This window comes from Protopterus annectens, chromosome 4.part1, assembly GCF_019279795.1.
Source record: "Protopterus annectens isolate FY-2018-M chromosome 4.part1, PAN1.0, whole genome shotgun sequence".
Taxonomy (NCBI): Eukaryota; Metazoa; Chordata; order Ceratodontiformes; family Protopteridae; genus Protopterus; species Protopterus annectens.
In genome coordinates, this window is record NC_056734.1 from 74,651,669 (window position 1) to 74,672,651 (window position 20,983).

Here is a 20,983-nt window from a genome sequence, read left to right on the forward strand (position 1 = left end):
TATACAATGAGAAGAATATTATAAATAATACAATATCTGTCTGGAAGCCAATGCAAAGTATGCAAAACTGGCATAATGAGATGATGTCTTAGAATACCAGACAGTAGATGTGCAACAGAATTTTGGATAAATTGCAAACATGTATGCTTAGAATTCGGAAGACCAGCAAGCAAAGAATTACAGTAATATAAACACGAAGAAATCAAAGTGTGAAATACTGTAGGAATGGTGCTTGAGCAAGGAGATATTCTGAAGGTAGAAACAAGATGACTTGACACCCACTGAAATGTGATCCTTAAGCATCAGCCAGTTGTCAAGAACTATACCAAGACTGTGCACCTTAGACACAAATTTTAATTTGTTGCTATGGAATTGAATGTCAGGCATCAAAACTGGAAAATGACTCTAGTTGAAGATAGATTACTTTCTCAAGAACTTTCTCCAAATAGGGGAGGTTAGAGACTAAAAGATAGTTGCTGAGGACATCAGAATCCAATCCAGCCTTTTTAAGGATTGGGGTCACCAATGATTCTTTCAGGCATTTAGGAAACACACTGAGCCTAAAAATGGTGGAGATGATCTCAAAAAATAATGGACCAATGACCTTGAAGGATGTCACCACAAACCAAGAGGGAAGTGGGTCCAAGGAGCAGGTAGTGCTATACATACTGGAGATAAAATTGTTCAGGCCATCAGTGTCAGGAATGGTGAACTCTTCTCAAGTATAAGAAAGAGAGTCCTCCCATTGACCAACATAAGAAGAGGACAAGAAAGGAGACATAGCAAAGTGGCTCAAATAAAAGAAATTTTAATGGATAAGTAATGAGCAGCCAGTTCACATTCTTCAACAGAAAAAGAGAGCCTGGTGTCCAAACATGCAGGATTGCAGAGGCGGTCCACTAATTATAAAGAGTGCTGGATGATTTATAGCCTGTGAGACATGTTTTAAAAAATAAGGTTGTTCACCGCCTCTAACCTCCAAATTATATTGAGCAAAGTGATTGTCAAGAATGAGTTTATCCTCTAAGGCAGCTGTTTGATGCCAACTATGCTCTAGTCTGCAGCTGGCCTTCCTTAAAGCTGTAAGAGAAGGATTTAACCAGGGTTCTCATGGAGCTGATTTGGGGCAAGTAAGTCAAAAGAAGATGCTAACAAAGAATTATAGGTGGTAATAAGTTAATCCAAATAATCAGATAAAGAACTTGGAAATGTATAAAGAACAGAAAGAAAAGAGTCAGTAAAAATAACAAAAGTCATTTTATACGAAACTAAAGTGACATCAGAAAGACAAGGAATGGAAGACATAATGTCAAAACTGATAACAGAATGATCAGACCATGTCACTGGGCTGATCAAAAAATTTGATACAGAAACTTCAAGTTGAAAAACAAGGTCAAGAACATGACCTTGAAGATGTGTTGAAGAATCAATGTCCTGTATAAGACCACATTCATTCATAATGGATTAAAAACTCTTCAACAAAAACAATAGATGTATTGTTGGTTCTAATGTTGAAATCATCAATAGTTTACCAGCATGGATGTGGTAACACATGAAGTATAAAAAAAAAAAAAGTCAACCAGCTCTTGCAACAATGATCAATAATTGCTTGGAGGACAATATATAACAAGGCATCCAAATGATGACAATGTCCGAAAGTAAATTCAAATGAATTGCATAATCCTGTCAAAATATGACTAAACTTCAGATTGTCATGATGGTTAGTGGTGAAACCAGTTCCTGTGCAAATGGGAAAATGGGTCTAAAATAGTGAAAAATGTTAAACCCAACAACAAACACCTTTACCTCCAATTGTGTACTACAAAGACTCAGTCCAGGAGTAGAATTTAAAATTAAAAGTTTTATTAAAATAAAAGAAAATGTAAACAAGTAACAGTTGAGTGTTTCTTCCTATCACAGGACTTTTTCAAAACTGCTTGAAGGAAATAACATGCAGGATTAAAGCCCTTGTTCCACCCAATCATTTTCAAATATTACATAAATTACCCAGTCATAAAACAGCAAGAAATGCAAAGAAATGCAAGGCATTGCAAAAAAAAAAAAAATCATAAAATGGCCCTGTTCTACCCAATCACATTCAGATTTTGCAAAAATAAACCAATCACAAAATAGCAGGAAATGCAAAGTTGAATAGCTTATTCTATCCAATAGCATTCGGAATTTGCAGAAATAAACCAATTATAAAATAACAGAAATGAGTATCTATATGTATGAAAAGTTAACATCACAAATAAATAAGAAAATAAATAAGCTTATTAAATAAATTGTTTAACAGCAAACACCAGCAGAATAAAACTGTGCCAGGAGTTATAAAAAATGTTTATTTGCTCATAAAATTAAAAAGGTAAGCGCTTCCACATCTGCTTCATCAGACCTTCTACAGAAAATGAATGAACTGGCATGTTTATATATGCAAACATTAATCAAAGTGAGGCAAACAGGTTGAACCAATCACTTGAAGCATTATATTAAACCAAACATAAATACAGCATATGCATAATAAAAAACAATTAAACTAATAAAACAACCTGTATAGGAAATAAAATCACTCAAACATTCCTGAAAAATGTGTTAATACACTTTCAGTACTGATCCAACATTGCTCCGTTTGAAGCAAGTACTATAAAAAGTAATATAAAATAATACAACAATATACATATAATATATATAAAAAATGTATATAAATAAAAAAAGTATATAATGGCATTATATATATTTTAATAACATTCAGCAGTTATCACTTTCTGTGGCTTCGTCCCTTTAGAATAGGTCTTAATGGGACTTTTCCATTAAGACCACTGGCCTGATCTGCTCTTAACCTAATCATCCATTTGACTACCTTAATTTCAGTAAGGTTTCTAATATCACTACCTTGGACCCTGGGGTTTATCCTATACATCACCATGAACTTAAAAGTGTGTTTCGCATCAGTGGTCATAACATCTTTGGACATGGCATTGTTGGCAGAAGCACAACAGATACTGTATAAATGCTCCTTAATCCTGTCTTTCAGAGGTCTATCCATCTTGCCTACATAACATGCTTAGCAGACCATGCAGCTGGCAAGGTAGATCACATATGGAGTCAGACAGGTTGCATCCACCTTAAAATCAAACCTACATTCATTATCAGGATGTTGAAAACACACACTACTGTCTAAATAGTTACAAAAATTACATGCTCCACATGTCAATGTACTGGCTCCACACTCAAAACCACCAGGTTTCTGGTTGCCTGGATAGCATAGTAATCTTTTTAGATTTTTCTTATTCTTATATAAGAATCTGGGAGTATTACCTACAAGCCTCTGGATGTTGGGGTCAGTTGTAAATATGTTCCAGTGTCTCTTAATAACATTCATTGTCATCCTAATGTCAGTGGTATAAGTTAGAGAAACAGAGATATTAGTAGGTCTAATGGGAGTTGGTCTCCTACCGTTAGAATCAGTGGAGTGTTCTGAGTAGTACGGTCTGGATCTAAGTGGAGGTATGCTACAAAGTATCACCCTCCTTTACTTTATAGCCTCTGTCAGTCGGCTTGCCTTTTAAACATAGCAACTCAGATTTAAAACCATCACCTGTCCCATTCAGCCTAGAGGCTTTCAACCCCTGTCCCTTGACTATGTTCTTAAACACATGTGATGGGTGCATGCTATCTTGATGCAACAGGGAATGCCTGTAACAGGGTTTCCTATATATACCAGTACAGAGGGAACCATCAACCTGTCTCGTTAAAAGCACATCCAAAAATTCAGCTTGAGTGTCTGAACAGTTCAGAGAAAATTTCAAAAAACTGGTAGAGGAGTTCAAATCTTGATGAAACTTGACTAACTCATCAGGACAGCCTGACCAAACAAGGAACAGGTCATCCGCAAATCTATGCTAGAATGGGACATGTTGATGAAAGCTTGGTGTTGAAAACATACACTCCTCTTCCCACTGAGGTATGACCATATTGCCTAAGCTATTGGCACTGGAGGTGCTCATTGCCACGCCATCTCTTTGTTGGTAATATACATCATCAAAGACAAAGATATTATTCTCAAGTACTATTGTCATACAAAGATCTATCAGGTGACACACCGAAGAATCATATGCACTGTACTTGGACAAGTATCTACCCACATAAATCAAGCCAGCCTGGTTAGGAATCATGGTAAACAGTGACTTTACATCCATAGTGACCAGCAGGTACCTCAAATCTGTCAGTTGCATTTTAATATTGTCAAAAATATCTCTTAAAAACAGTTTGGAGTCCCTCAGCACTACCTCATTCCTATCTAAGACTGGCCATAAGTGCTTCTCAACAAATATAGAGAAGGACTCCATGCTCCAACCAAGGCAGCCAACAATGAGTCTCATTGGTGGTCTGTAGCTATCCTTATGGATCTTTGGAAGACCCTGTATGACAGGAATCAATGGCTCACTTATCAGAAAAATAGTTATACAAATCAAGACTGATTATTTATATCTTGTAAACAGTTACTCAAGGTGCTCCTAATAGTTCTTATAGAACAATCTAGTTATTCTTGGTGATAACAGTGTAATATCAATTATCATCTAACATTTCTTTCATAGAAGGGACTTTCCTTTATACCTACACAACATGGAGATGTTGAAAAATAGAACAATAATCATTAATGTTGAGATAAGTGCAGACATCTAGCTTAATTTGCTAGATCAGCTCCTGCTTGTTTAAATATTCTTTCCACAGCCCTGATAATTCCAAAACCTGTACCTTTTCTAAAATGAAAAATATAAACTTCTTAAAGGTTTAGAAAGTCTAGAATGTGTGAACAAAGCACTATTGGGGTTCCCTTTCTATAAATCAAGATTGTTCTCATAATTTGTTTTGAGCTGTCACTCAGTTTTACCTATGTAAAAGGCATTGCAGGAGATGCATTGCCTTAGATATACCACTGCTCTAGTGCAGTAATCAAAGTTACCAGGGCAAGCTAATCTTTTGGAATAGTTCTTAACAAAAGTATTTTTGACATCCAGCATATAACAACATTGCTTGCATCTGCCACACTTATTCATTTTACATTTAGTGTTGTCACTAATTGTAGGTAAAAATTCCCGCTTTTGTTTAATGTTAAAACCTCTCCTATAAATAATACTTGGTTCAAAACCCAACTTCACTAAAAAATCTTCTAAAATCTAACTAAAAAGTTTTTTTTTTCAATTTTAAACAAAATGTTTCAAATATTGTCAGCCTCACTTGTAAAAGTACATATGAATGCTCTCCCAGTGCTACTGGTGAGATTATTCCTTCTTATCAAAGAGAATGAATTTCTAAAATAATTGGCTGACAGAATTTCTCCTCAAATAAACATACTCTACATTCTGACAAAATTTTAGTGGGATAACCTCTTGTCAAAAACATTTGCTCTAACTTCTGAACTTCATCTTCAAAAATGGCATTGTCCGAGATGATTCTGGATAACCTAATCATTTTTCCTCTCACTATAGCTTTCTTTGGATGTACCAGATGATGACTAGACCAATGGAAATAACTGTTTGAAAAAGTAGGTTTTCTATCAACTGTAGATTGAAAGGTGCTTTTAACCCTATCTTTGTAAAGCATAACATCTATATAAATATTTGTAAAATTCTTTTAAAGTGGCATAGTTACCTGACCATAATATAAAAATATCATCCTGATACCCTGTGTGATGTCCCCATGCTGGCTCCGTAATCAAGGAGCCTGAATCTTCACCACTGACACTGGAGAGGGGCGTTCACTTGGAATACAAATGGATACACTCAGTATTTCCAGATGCAGACATCTCTGCATCAAGCACAATTTCTCTTAAGAGCACGCAGGGAACACGCTCAGTCCAGGGGCTGGTTCGTCTCTTTTTCTCCAGACCCCCAATAAGAATCCCCACTGGCACAGCTTAGAGTTGAGTCTTTAGCTGGGGTTTCAAACTAAGTCCTCCTACACCCTCTCTGCAAAACCAGTGCTTCATGACCCTACACAAAGCAGCTGACACACACATTCTTTGAGATTTGATTTACACATGCGTGCGCACACACACACACACACACACACACACACACACACACATACACATACACATACACACACACACACATGAGCAAACACGCGCACACACACACACACACACACACACACACACACACACACACACACACACACACACACACACCTGGGAAAGGTTAGCATCGAATCACCTGCTTCACCTGCTGTTCCCCCTTCTGCCCAGAATATAAGGTACTTATCACTGCCACCAGAATGCCTGCCAGCTACTTTAAGGCTCTTATAAGGGTACCCAATTATACTGAGTGAAACTGAAATTAATACAAATGGTAATGTTGACCAAACAGCCATGCTTCAGGAGTGGCCAGAGCTGTCACCACTAAATGTATGCATATACTCGCAAAACTTAGCTATTTTCTAGAAAGGACCAGCCACAATGAAAACTTTAAATATATTTAATATAAATAATAAAATAACATGAAAATACTAAATATCTATTTACAGTAAACACCAGAGTTTCAGATAGAGGAAATATTAAAAATAACACCGATAGAAAGTTTCACACAGTTATAGAAAAATATTATTTAGCTAGTCTCACTATCTATTCCTGACTAAAATAATTACTGTTCCTACTTATTGAATAGAGCAAGGCAAGATAGTGTGGGTGAGTGATCCTTGTTGTCAGATCCAAGACTGAATACAGAATGCTGAGAGCAAACACCTACTACTATCTAAATATTATTTTTGGCTTACAGAATGATATCAAACACTTCTGGTCATCTGACTCTGTTTTCCATGCTATCACCAGCACTAGAAGCTGACAGGATTTTATCATCTATGTGTTACTATACACACAGAGCTTTGCTCAGATCTCCTGGAAGTCATTAAACGATAAAACAATTTCACTCTTCTTACAGGAGCAACAACCTATTCTCTAGCACAGACATTACACCTCTGGCTTCATTCAAAACTGTGGAATAACATCTTTATGGCTTACCCATAAAGTAATTTAGTTTTAGATATATTTTAAAGTTGGCTGCAGCTGGATTGTGATTAACTTCTGCTCTACCAGTATCCTCTGGTGAAATATATAAATTCTATTCCGTATCAATAATGCATGTAAAATTATTTTCTTTCCAGCAGGGAACACTGCTGATACATTTTAACACAAGCAACTTTACAAATTTAATACACAAATGACATATAATTCTTTACAAAATTCCAGCTAACTGTGCTGGCATATGTTCCAAATCCACTGCCTTATTTCTCCTGGCATGGTTGGCAGTACCTCCTATCATCACACCTTGCATACAACTTGATTTTCAAGGTGTATTTGCAGTTACAAATGTGCAACTGCTCTCACTCTGTCAATATTAGGTTCACATAGAGCAGAACTATAGCTGCACCCATTGCTACACCTAATTTCTGCTAGTAATATTGTCCATCAAACAACATAAATTTGTTTTTTAGGATGATATCCATAAACAGTTCAATAATGGTCAAGTCATTGCTATCTATCCAAGGACATTTGGTGACTGCCAGCATAAACCAATTAATTCCTTGTGGAGCAATAGTGTATAAACGTTTGATGTCTGCTGTGAGTAAAATACTCTCTTCTATAAAATTCATGTCTGTAATCTTACACAAAAAGTACCAAGAGTCTTTAATAAGATGCGTAAACAAATCCAAAGCTACTTTTAGTTTTCTATTTAAAATACTGCCAAAGGCTTAGTGATAGACCCCCTAGCTGCCACTATCAGTCTAAAAGGTGGTTCTTGAATATCACTGTGAATTTTAGGTATTCCAAAAATGGAGGAAACTTTGGGAAAAGGTACATTCAAAAATTGAAACAATTCTTGACTAATCTTTTTTTTGTAGTAACAAATCTTCTAATAAATATCATATTTTAGCATAAGCTATATGAATCGGGTCTATATTAGAAGGTCAAATGTTTAGGTGATTGAACACCTAAACATCGATCTACTAGTATCGAAAGCAAAAAATGGCGAACAGGCAATTTAATGCAGGGAAAGATTTTCCTTGGTCGCTCACCAGATTTTGCCATTTCCTATACTGCAGAGTGATCTCGGAGTTGGTATATTTAGTTGGGGGAGGTGTGGGGGGGGGTGAAGCCCCCCACTTACTTTGTATGTAAAGTGTTATTTTGTTTTAGTGGCCAAATGACATTTTTCCCTGGGACGTTCACTGTTTTCAGATTCGATATTTGAAGATCGATGTTTAGGTGTTCGATCACCTAAACATTCGATCTTCTAATATAGGCCCTATAAATCATATTTAAAGAATTTCTGTCATATGTTAAAACATCACTTAATAAGTCAAATATTTGACTAGAATAATCTATCATGTTCATGATTACCAGACCCCCACCTTTGTCCGGTTTCATGAAACACAAAGATTTGTTACAAGACAGTTTATGCAACTTATGTCTTTCATTTCTAGACAAATTAAAATGTTTAGTAAGAAAGCGGCTGTTACAAAGCTCCCTCAAGTCAGACTCAACATTTTTTTCAGAAGTCTGTAACATCGCTGGAAGTGGAAGATTAAAAGTACTTATTCTTTTGTATTTATTGCTCACTAAGATGTTGTCATCACCAACAATGAAAAACAGATTAAGCTTCCTAACAAACAACTTCAAGTCAATAATAAATGAAGCTATGTTAGAGCAAACAGTTGGAATGAACGTAAACCCTCTTTTAAAAAGCTCCATGTGAACTTATTCAACTTGTAGGTCACTGTAATTGTAGATCATAAAATTCTCACTGGAAACAATGGTGCAACCATTGGGTGTAGAAGAAGAATCAATATCCATTAGTAGTAGTGAGCTTTCTTCCTGTTCTTCCTGTTTGACCAATGCTGTGAAGCTGACTTTTTCAAATGATGCCTCTCCTGGTCTCTGCTCTGAAAGACTGATTTCTTCTGTCTGTACAATCAGGATCCTGCTAAAAAATCAGTAGTGTTAATGTTTTGTCCATCAACATTGTCCATACCAAAATTGTCCTGTAATGATTTAAAAGAGTGATTAGCACCATCACTGGTCCTCAGGTAAGCCAAAATACTACGAGGTTGTGGATAAACTTTACCTAGTTCATAGTCGAGCTTGATTGGTGTAATTTTTTAATTTTCCTGTTAAAATTGTCTCTACTTAATGAATCAATCTTGGATGGAACCTGTTGAAAGTGCTGTTCGTGTGCTTGAACTGCCAAATTGTTAATAATGGAATTATGCAGTGATTTGACTTCTTCGTCCAATTTTACTAACATTTCATTACAGTGATCAATCAAGATTGCCATGATTTCCAACCCCATTCTGTCGAGCAAGTCTACCAGTCTCCTGAAGGCATTGGAAGTTTCGGCTATGCCATTCGATAACTTCCTAAGCCCCTTAGGTACTTTTCTATAATTTAACATTCAATCAGAAAATTACTGTCAAGCACCAAAGATTTGTACTTAGAGAAAACTTTCACAAATGCATTAAGCTGTTGAGCAACAGTTTTGTTGACTGGTGAAACTACAAGTTGCCCAAAAGTGGGCAAATTGTGCAACCATTGTTGAAAGTCAAGACACCCTCCACACTGATGTGATGGAAACTGTTGAGAATAATTGGTAGAAGTACCTGGTATAACAGATTGGTTGTCAACAAAACTGACATTAGCACTCAAAAGTTCTCCTCTTCTTTCTGTATCTTTTGGTGGAACAAAGGCACTAAGCTGCTGGATCATTCAAGAGAGTATTATTCACCCATCCATGTCTATGTAGTAAACACATTGAAGAATACAGGACTCAGCTCTGATCCTGAAGTACACCATTGATCACCACTTTTTTCAGTGGGCAATTCTACCATAGACAATATCTCTCTGTTTTCTCCCTTATAGCCACCCTACTATCCATTTGATAATTACTTCAACTATATCTACTCCCTTTCATTTGACAGCATTTCATAATGTATGGAGTCAAAAGTTTTAGTAAAATCTTGGTAAATAGCATCTACCAGATTCCCCTGTCCACTTTGTACTGAAATATAAGGGTTGCAATATGAGTATAGGTAGAAGAAAATGTTATGTTAAAGGAAATGTCCACCTTCTCCTACAGTTTCACTCAACCCTTACATTGCTTTTCTCCCTACAATATGGTTCCAGTATTGTCTAGGTAACAGAAACTTGATTGTGCTTTATAAAGCTTCCATATCCTTGCCTTGGAATCAAAGGAATTTAAAGTCTACCCACTTTTATAAGCTGAATGTCTCGCATATCTTGCAGAGTAATTTGTCTCCACCTGCATGGCATACCACAGACACAGATAAATGGGTATTTTTCTATGTTGGGTACTGCTGACAATCTTATATGGGTAATTAGTCTTGCTAATGTCAGGAGCACAGCAGGTATTATAAAAAAGATAGGTGTGAGTCTTTTTTCCACTATCTTTATTGCAGAAAGGAAGAAAACTTACACTGATTCATAGCTGCTTCTAATATATCTGTCTTTCATAGCAAGAGAAAGCAATTAGATCAGTTTGAATGCAGTTATCACCTCTTCTGACACATTTCTATAACAATAGCAGTACTGAAATGCTAAGCTTTAAACTTTAAATGTTGGTTGTTTATACTACTTTATATATTAAGATGACTTAAATATGGTATCAAGTATATCTGCGACATTTAGAGTAAAATCAGAAAATATTTTTTCTTGCAATTTTTGTAAAATGTTCGCACATTTACCATTTTCATGCCCTTCCCCCCCACACACACACACACACACACACACACACACACAAACACACACTAGGACAGAACTGTACAGATCAGGACTTCTCTGCACGAAGTTTATAAGAAGGTATTTTAGAGGAATGATGACTGACAGCATCAAATACCTTTCATATATCAAGGAGCAAAGTACAGACATCATTGTCATGGTTACATTCAGTTTATATGCATACCATTATGTTTTAAAGAGCTGAGTCACTTCCATTACCAGAAACAAATTTGTGTCAAAAGGCAGATAGTAAGTTATGCATGTCACTATAATGATAAACCTGAGAGTGTATAGATTTTCCAAAAATGTTTGAAAGTGTACAAAAGACAAATAGTTTGACAGTTACTGAGTGCAGAAGAAAGGCAATCTTTTATACAGGGACCATTGTTGCTGAATATGTTGTTGGGATATATTTTGGTTTATCAGAAGAGAGGCAGGAAAGGAGATGGATAAGGCAGTCACTGATAAAAAGATGGGATGATAGGAAATCAGCAGCCAATGATCATGGCTTAATCTTTAGTATTTTTTTTCATGAGGGTAACTACAGCAATCTGAACAGGGGTAAGTACAAACTGTGGCACAAAACTTACTGTCTGATATTGTTCATAGGGTCATAGGTGTTTACTAGTGTAATGACCACAAGGACCTTTTTAGCCTAGCCATATATCCCAAATCTCTGACAACTTCAGATATCCTTGATAAGTGGTACGAGCCCGAGTATCGAAATTTTGTGCAGTGACACGCACTTTTTCCTCTGTGTTGATCTGTATGACAATAAAGTTTACTTTGACTTTGACTTTGACATGGGTTTGGGAGATGAAATATGTACAAGCAGAGGCTTGGGAGATGAACCATTTACAGGTTTCCTGTGTCCATTAGTGCCAATGCGGGGATGGATTTCCTGTTCCCCATCCAGTTGCCCAAGTTGCACTTGAGTTGGGTTAGGGAGGACCTCTGCTTCATATGGTATAGATACTTCACATAGAAAATATCTGTAATATAGCAAATGTTTCTGTGGTGTAAACAAGCCTCATATTAATTCAAAATGAGTACAGCAAACATTTAATTTAGAGTTACATCTTACATGAAATAGAACCCCTATATGCTATAACATTTATGTTACTGTCACTGCTTTACAAGCACACATATCGGGATGTTTTGTATTACACAAGTTTCAATCCTTCAACCAGCATCAATGTTTCCTTTAAATAATTAATAAAAAAGAAAAACTTTACCATAAAAACCTTCTGCATTTTTTGGAAATCTTTGGAATTCATCCTTGTTTCTAGTTGATCAGAGCCACATTTACTTATGTCACTGTGCTCCATTTTTTAATATACAAGTCACCACTGCAAGCCTCTCTTTCAAATTTCTAAAATGGCATCCACTTAGTTACTTTAGGACTTTGAGAAACAGATTCTTCAGGAAGCAGATGTCTGCCTTAGGGGGAAAAATAATTTGATAAGATTACTGTTCATATGCACTGCAAACAAACAATGACAGTCACAGCAGCTTTTAGTTTACTTTTACTGTTCATACTGCATAATTAACAAGTCACCCATTCTTTACTACACTGTTTTCTATTCTGTAGTTTAGTATGTATGTATGTAAGTTTGCACATTTGTTTTATTTTGGCTATGCTGATGTCCAACTGGGCAAGCCCATTTTCAAATGCATTTCAGATACAGGTCAAGAATGGAAAGTATATATATATATATATATATATATATATATATATATATATATATATATATATATATATATATATATATATATATATATATATATATATATATATATATATTTATTATTATCACCACCGTTTAGGAAATATATAAGCAAAGGCCAAAACAGGAGTTAATTGCTAACTCAGATCAGACTAGCACAAGAAGGTCACTATTGCAAAAGTAAAAATAATGCAGTTAGTCATTCATGTCCTGTTCCTCAAGATTCAGTAACTTTACTTTACAGTTCACTATAAAGTGGGGGGAACAGGACCCAGACCTCCTCATGGGAGGAATGAAAATGCAACCCCTTCCCCAGAAACCACTGAAATAATCTACCAGACCAAATACATTTCACACACTTAGATTTACACTAATGACTCTTTTGTGTTAGTGCAATCTGAATGTGTTATCGAAAGCCATACAAAATGAGATTAGTCACACTAAAGGTACATTTCAGTGATTAGGCTATGTGATGTCCCTGCACTGGCCCAGTAATCAAGGAGCCTCAATCCTCACCACTGGCAACAGTGGGGGATATACACATTGGGAGGATGACAAGTACACACACAGAAAAGTGCAACTTCCCATAAGAACACACAGAGATCACAGTCAGTCTGGGGCTGGTTTCTCCCTCTTTCTCCATATCCCCACTGGCACAGCTATAAGGTTGAAATCTCAGCTGAGTGGCCAAGCTAAGCCCTCCATCACCCTCTCTGTCCAACCAGTGCTTCGAGTCCCTGCCCAAGAAGCTGACACACACACACACACACACACACACACACACACACACACACACACACACACACACACACACACATACACACTTTGAGATTTGATTTATATACAAGCACACATACACACCTGGGGAAGGCTGGCACAGGTTTAATAGCTATGCCCCCCTTTTGCCCAGACTTTAAGGTAGTTCCAGCTGCCACCAGCCAACTCGTTTTCAGCTACTTAAGGCCCTTAACAAAGGGTGTCCAATCCTACTGTGGAATGCTGCTATTAATCCAAATGGTAGTTTTGACCAAGTTCCAGGCTATTAGGAATGGTCTGTAGAGTGTCACCAAATACATATGCAAGTAGTCTAAGAGCTTAAATATGTCTCACACATAACAGCCACAAAGATAGGTTTAAATATATTTAATAATAATAAAATAACAACACAATACTCAGTAAGTCAACACAGTAACTTCAGAGTTCAAAATCACAAGAAATATTTTAAAACAACATTACAAGACAGTCTCAAATAAATACAGAAAACATCTAAACTAATCTTTACTATATTCCTATCTATATCTAAGAGCGATACTATGCCCTAAATCTTACAGACAAGTGCAGATGATGATGATGAGTGGATATTTTTGCTAGGCTAAGACAAAAATACAAAATTGCACAGTCTCTCTCAGAGACTTCTTAAATCCATATCACATTTTACTGCTGAGTTAGCCTGGATGACATCACTTATTGTCACCTGACTTCAGTTCCCAGGCAAAACCAGAAACTAATAGAATTTCACATCTCTGTGTTAAAAATACATATCTGTCAGATGTTTGCCAGGTCATGAAAGTTGTAAAACAATAAAACACTTTACATTTTAAACCTAGTAATTACCTTTCTTTCAAGACAATAGAAATGCTTCTAGCTCTAGACATTGTGTCTGCTATTGAACTAAAACTGAAAGATAACATATTTTGTTTATTGCCCAGCTATAAAGTAACTTAACCTCAACTATTCTTAAGTTTTGCAAGTTAATCTTCTCTATTCCACCAGGGTATACTGTGGTTACATTCTTGAAGCTCAGTACATAACATACAGTTCTATATAAATCATATCAATATTCACAAATGACATAGAATTGTTTACAAAATTCTAGATAGCTGGGCTAGCAGTGTGACAGGCTATATGCCATGTGAGATAACAACAGAAGAAGTGGTTTATTTATTTGTTAACTGGGTAAACAGAGGCAACTAAAATGCAACACTTCAGTCATAATCTTAGCCATAACAAAAAAGGGTAAAAAATTAAGCTTAAATATGAAATTAAACTTGAAATGCCGTGTACTGACAAGCCAAAAAAAAGGAGTCAGAAAGACCATGAGTACAGGGACTATTAAACATTGCTCTTCTCCTTTGAACTTCTTTTTTGGAGGGGGAAAGACCCTCATACCCCCAAAATGTATATATACCAACACCTCAGAGAAAAAGGGAATATTATGAGAAACAGAAATCTCAGACTTCGTGTGTGTGTGTGTGTGTGTGTGTGTGTGTATATATATATATATATATATATATATATATATATATATATATATATATATATATATATATATCCAGATTTTTGGCAAGTCAGTCTACACATTATGAAACCTGCTCAACGGGGTCCCAATATTTTAGATGTTTACCACAGAAATATAGTGTTTCAGTGGTTTAAACTCTTTTTTTTCTGTATGCCGTTTGCTTCCATATCTGCCAAACATCAAACCTTCCTTATCAATGTTGAGTCCAATCTTTTCCTTGTATTGCGTTTCCGTACTTACAACATAGATGCAAAAGTCAACTGTAGCGACCATCACCCAGGTAGCCATGGGAGGGTGAGAGTTGTATCTTTCCTGGCATCCTGTCAATGAGAGCATTTTAACCTCATCCCTTGTGACTGACATAAACACTTGCATCACCACAGGGCATCCCACATCTTTCTAGTGAAGGTGAATGCTTCCACCAACATGTTATTGAGGGTTACCATCACCAGTTTGTTGTCATCAAGCCAATGTCCACAGTCCTGGCAGTTTTGGCACTGCTCAATCCCTTGCTTGCATCAGGGTGGCTGGCTGATCTGATACCACCTCTGACTCCCTCAAAATGTGTGAGACAGCATGAGTCACCCACTGCCACATTCTCCTCCCCTGTTCTTCCAACATCCAAACCAGTTGGTCAGGCTCTAGTTAAGGCTTTATTCCTCTCTGTCAGGCTCGGTGAATTAAACTTAATATAAATATCCACTGAGCATCTGCTGTCTAAGGAGAGATAAGACCTTACAGATATAACAGTCTCTTCCCTAATCAGAGATAACAAAGTCTGCATTATAAAGAAAGTTACAGAACCTAAGCAACCTTTGCTACTCATTCAAGCAAAACAAAAACTTACATTAATTTACTTTATTTATCCTTTGGACCATAAAGAGTAATATATACAATCTTCTGTTTCAGGTTATTTTTCATGTTATTGCACCATTTCAGAACTATTATTTTTTGTTTGCAGTTAGATAATATTAAATAATGTATGTTTCTTTTAGAAAATGTGTTATAATTGAAATTAATATTGATCATATGAATAGTTGGGATTATTAATAGCTGGGATTATTAACATCAAAAACCTTTATTTGCATTTTTAATCTGAAAGGTCAGTTATTTGTGCTGAAAAGGGCAAAGGTGGTTACTGAGGATGAAATATTTTCCTTGTCTGCATACCAGTAAAGGAAGAAAAATCTACAATATGCATGTCTGTTTATAATTATTTTCAGATAACAGTATACCATGGCAATCTGCAAATGTGTTAAATTACTAGATATTAATTTTTTAATTAAAATAACGCATACAAATATGGAAATCAGGTTAAAAAAATTCAGCATTCGTGCTAAGCGTGCACCCGTGTGCATTCAGAGGTGTGTGCTCTTATATACACTACTCTTCAGTTTCAATATGACATCTGTAACACCCGGGATACCCTTAGTATTATTGTATCCACATACTGCTGTTTTCACTAATCTCAAAGGCTATTTCATGTTACTATTCCTACAGACAGCAACAAAAAAACACCCTCAGGTGTTACGTAAAGCAGAGCAGCTCACTTGTAGGAGTAGGGGTATATTTCTAGTCACTATTCCTACACTACTGTCTAACATTACTCTAGCTGTAATCTGTCAGATCAGTGTGACAGCAACCTAAAAATTCAACAATTTAAAAACCAAACAGAACTAAATGTGCAATTCTATGAATAACTATCAATACTACTTATCATTACTGTAATACCTAGTTCTGCTTATCCTTATAATTTGAAAAAAAAGACTAATTCACACACAAAAAATTAAATTCCAGAATTCATTGCTGGATCTCTAAATCATTTCTTGCAGGGGCTGCTGTCTCTTATAACATGACATTTTGGGCTATGCTGTCACACCTCTACTACTCATGTAGACTAACTCCAGGATCATTTTTCCTTGGAGGAGAGAAATACAGTGAGGTATTTTAGCCTCACACTTAGTATATTCCACAACCTTCGCACTCTCAGTTCTGCTCTCCAAGGATCAGAATTAAAAAAATTACAGTCCTGAGAATTTCAACAGGTACGTGTGTGTGTGTGTGTGTGTGTGTGTGTGTGTGTGTGTGTGTGTGTGTGTGTGTGTGAGCGCGCATGCAGGTGTGTCTGCACTAGTATGTGCCTGTGCATGTATCTGCATGTGTTTGTGTGTGTGCGTGCATGTGTGTCTATGTGGGCCTGTGTCTGCATATCTGTGCATCTTTGCGTGTGTGTGTGTGTGTGTGTGTGTGTGTGTGTGTGTGTGTGTGTGTGTGTGTGTGTGTGTGGGTATATATATGTGTCTGTGCACAAGCATGCACAAACATGTCAAAATGTATCTGTGAGTCTGTCCGTGCCTGTGATTGTACTTGTGTGTATATATGGTTGTGTGAATGTGTGTGCTAGTGATGAGTGTATGAGATGTGTTGTGTTGTGGCAATATTATAAGAAGTTTTTTTTAAATTAAGATGCATGTTAGAGTTAGGGTTAGCAGGCACTACTAAGGTAGAGTACTCACACACACACATTTGTGCTGAATGTGGTGTGGTTTTGCGCTGTAAGTTGCAAAAGGAAATGTGTTTACTTTTTCAGAGTACTGAATGTGGATTTGTTTTATGTTCAATATAATGAATGTCTGACATGTTTTAATGGATGCTTTAAATATTCCTGTAAATTAGTGTGGTCTAGATAGATAATATTTATAAATGTCGGCTAGCACAATAATCAATTATTAATATTCCATGAAAGAAAAGTCATCTAATAAACTAATGAGCAATTGATACCATTGTAATTTAGACCACACCCACCCTTATTGCAGCATTTTTTCACTCAAGAATCCTACAGAAGGTCCACCATTGAAGGTCCACCATTTATCATTGTATAATGTATGTTTAGCTTCTGCTCCCTGTGTTGAACAAGAATCATATCTGCCACCTGATGTAATAAGAAAAGAAACTAGATTTGTGTGGAGGAATAGTAAATTGTACACTGTGTGCCACCACAGACTGAGTATATAATAACTCTGGAAAGGTATCAATCTATATTCTCTTTAAAGTTGTCCACCTGTATTTTTTTAATTTATATCCAGTAAATAATTATAGCAATGTGTAGATTGGGTGAATATTGCACTAAAAGTGCAATTTATTATTTGTTAACCTTTAGTGGTAGGATGTTTCATGCTAAAGAACTTCAGCAGAAACTAATGATATCAGGTAGATATTTTGTCCAATCCTGTATGACATCTGGAAAAAACAAATATACACTGCTGCCTTAATCACATCGATCAATGGAACACAGCTGAGAAACTACTTACTGACTCAACAAGGCAAAGATCTACTGAAACTAAAAAATCTTTTACCCTTAAGTCAGAAATTAGGGGGAAATAACTAGACAAAATAATTTCCCATTTGCTAAGATATGCAGCTTCTAAAAGGTTAGTTGAAATAATCTGATTCATTCTTTGTATCCAAATAGTTAACCACATTAGAGATAGGACCAACCATTTAAGATTTTTTACTATATAATACTGAGTCATTTGTGTCAACAAAAAAATAACTTTAAGGTTTATTCGTTGGAAACATAAATAAGTACCACAAGCTCACAGATGTTGGAGCACAGATATCATTAGAGCAATAACCACCTACTCTAACCAAATTGTAAAACCTGGATATTAAATAATAAATGTGAATGCCTGCGATCCACCAATCTCTGTTTTTTTTTTGTTTGTTTGTTTTTTTTTTTTTTTTTTGAGGGGGTTAAACTTGCAAAAAAACTTTTTTTTTATTTATAAGACCATAAAAGATAATCAAAGCTTTTAATTTTAAACAAATACTTAGGAACATAATGTATGGAGGAATTAAGATGAAAGAAGAGCACTGGAATATATATTAATTTTGATAATGGATATATTAGTAAACAAATTATGTGTACATCACATCCTTTCGTGTATATTTTAATATTTACCCATGTCTTCAAAATGTTTCATTCATTAAAAGTAGTGTTCTTTTGTTCAAATTTAAGTTCTGTATATTTTAAAAATATAACAAGATTGACAGGAAGAAGAATTTGTTACAAAAAAAGGTGAGTTAATGTCCCTTTTCACAAATATGGTAGACTTCTCATGGCTCAGCTTAAAATCTGAAACTTCTATATACATCAATTATCCTCATCATTTTAGGAACATCCTTAATAAGACATGAAGAATACATATTTATATCTGTAAAAATAGTAATTTTGGTGTTAGTGCCACACAAAACAAAAAAAATTGATAGACTCTGCTGAGTAATTTTGCCAAAAAGCAGACTCTAAATACAGATTAAACAGGTATGGAAAAGGGGACAACCCCCTGTCCAGTTGTAGTAATATTACAGACTTTGAATTTAAATCATTAAATGAAACTACAGTAGAGAGATTATGATATAATAGCCTAACAGTTTTAAAAAAAGCTGAGGGGATTCTGAATGTTCAAAGCCCTAATAAAAATGAACATTCATCCTGTTAAATGCATTGGGAGCATCACTCAACAGCATGAAAACTGGACTATTTACCTTTCTGTGAAATGTAAATTACTGACTGATTAAAAAGTCATAGTTTAATCCTCAGTCTGAGAAATCAATAACCATGATTAGAAAAAGGTAAAATAACAATACAGATTATATTTTGCACACCGACATAATGAAGCAAACATTTTTGTATCTTGCTCAGCAAATGCTATTGGCTTATATTTTAATACAATGGATCTAGGTGGAGTTTGGGTAAAACATTATTCTAGAATGATTCAAAAATTATGTTATGAAAACTTTCTGCAAATAAAAAAACTGAAAACTTTCCCAAGGCTCACAGTCAGTTTACACACACAATCTCAGACCTACTTAACCCCCTCATTATCACCTGTGCTGTGACTTCCTAGGCAGAAACACACTCAGGCATACACTTGCACATGCAGCCGCATACATACGCACACACACCCAACACTACTTGTCCGCTCAACCTCTATGGGGCAACTCCAGCTTTTGGTTGTGTTCATTAACATAAGAGGCTATGTTACTTTATGCAGCCAAACAATTCTCTAAATCGATCAGCTGTGTATATGCCTAGCCCAAGGAATTTCTGAGGAGCAGCACATGTCTAATTAGCATAGTCCACTCCCCAGAATGTCTTATTAGCACAGTCAAGCAGACAGCCCACTGTGGTCTCCATATCTTCATGCTAAAGAAAGCACCATGGTAGATCAATCAAAAACAGTTACTGCAAGGTGTATACTTAGTGTACACCTCATGTTAATCTTTCTGAATTCACACCCATAACTCTCAAACAGAAATAAGTCGCCTCTTGAAATACATTGTGTCCAGTTTATAGTGATTATATAGCAAAAATGAAATAACAAGGGGGAAACACTTATTAAAGTGACAAGCCATTAGCTTTTATGCATCAAGAAATAAATCCTTAAAATTCACTATCCACTTTGTTATTTGCGTCAACCAAATGCTTTCCCCATTCATTATACACTTTACCACTCCAGAATGCATTATCTGGAACTAAGCTTCTTGTTTTATTATTTGTCTCATGACAGGTAAATCATGTCTCTCTTGGCTAAACTAGTTATCCCATTCATTACCCTTCATTGTGAGAGACCCTGGTGCATTCATTCATAGACTTCATTTAAAAGAAAATGTGCGGTTTGACATAACGTTCTAAACCTTTAATGGTTTATTATTTTCTATTTTTTGTTTATGTGTAATAATCATATGATATTACTGCAGACCAAGAGAGATTTTCTATATATTGTGAGAATTTGATTTTGATTGGTTATTTTAACTGGTTTGGCAGGCTTTTGTTTATATATCTTTATAGGGGGACTGTTTTACAAAACATGGTTTCTGATAAAGTTCCGTTAAAAATAAACTGGGAAGAATGCGCTAAAAATACTGTCTCTTAACTTTTTTTTAAATTGTTTTTAAGCCCATGTTTTGTTTAATGCACAGTTGTATCACTTTATTGTTTTCCTTGTGGCCTAAGGAAGCATTATCCAAGGCGTAGTTTTTTAGTTTTGACCATTTCAGAATCTTAATGCTTGTATTCTACAATTGGGTCATTGTATCATTGGATGAGATCAGATCCAAACTATAAGTTATAAATAAATGTGGTTGTGTCACTGAGCTGTAAAA

General features: G+C 35.6%; 1 protein-coding gene across 1 annotated transcript in view; it reads right to left on the bottom strand.

Moving 5' to 3' along the window:
- The window catches only part of WDR49 (WD repeat domain 49), a 983,894-nt gene that overhangs the window by 741,400 nt on the left and 221,511 nt on the right, over positions 1 to 20,983 (bottom strand). Inside the window, exon 2 of the mRNA XM_044070738.1 lies at positions 12,028 to 12,232. Coding sequence (XP_043926673.1) covers positions 12,028 to 12,120 — 93 coding nt within the window. The 5' untranslated portion in view covers positions 12,121 to 12,232. The remainder of the gene's footprint in view (positions 1 to 12,027; positions 12,233 to 20,983) is intronic.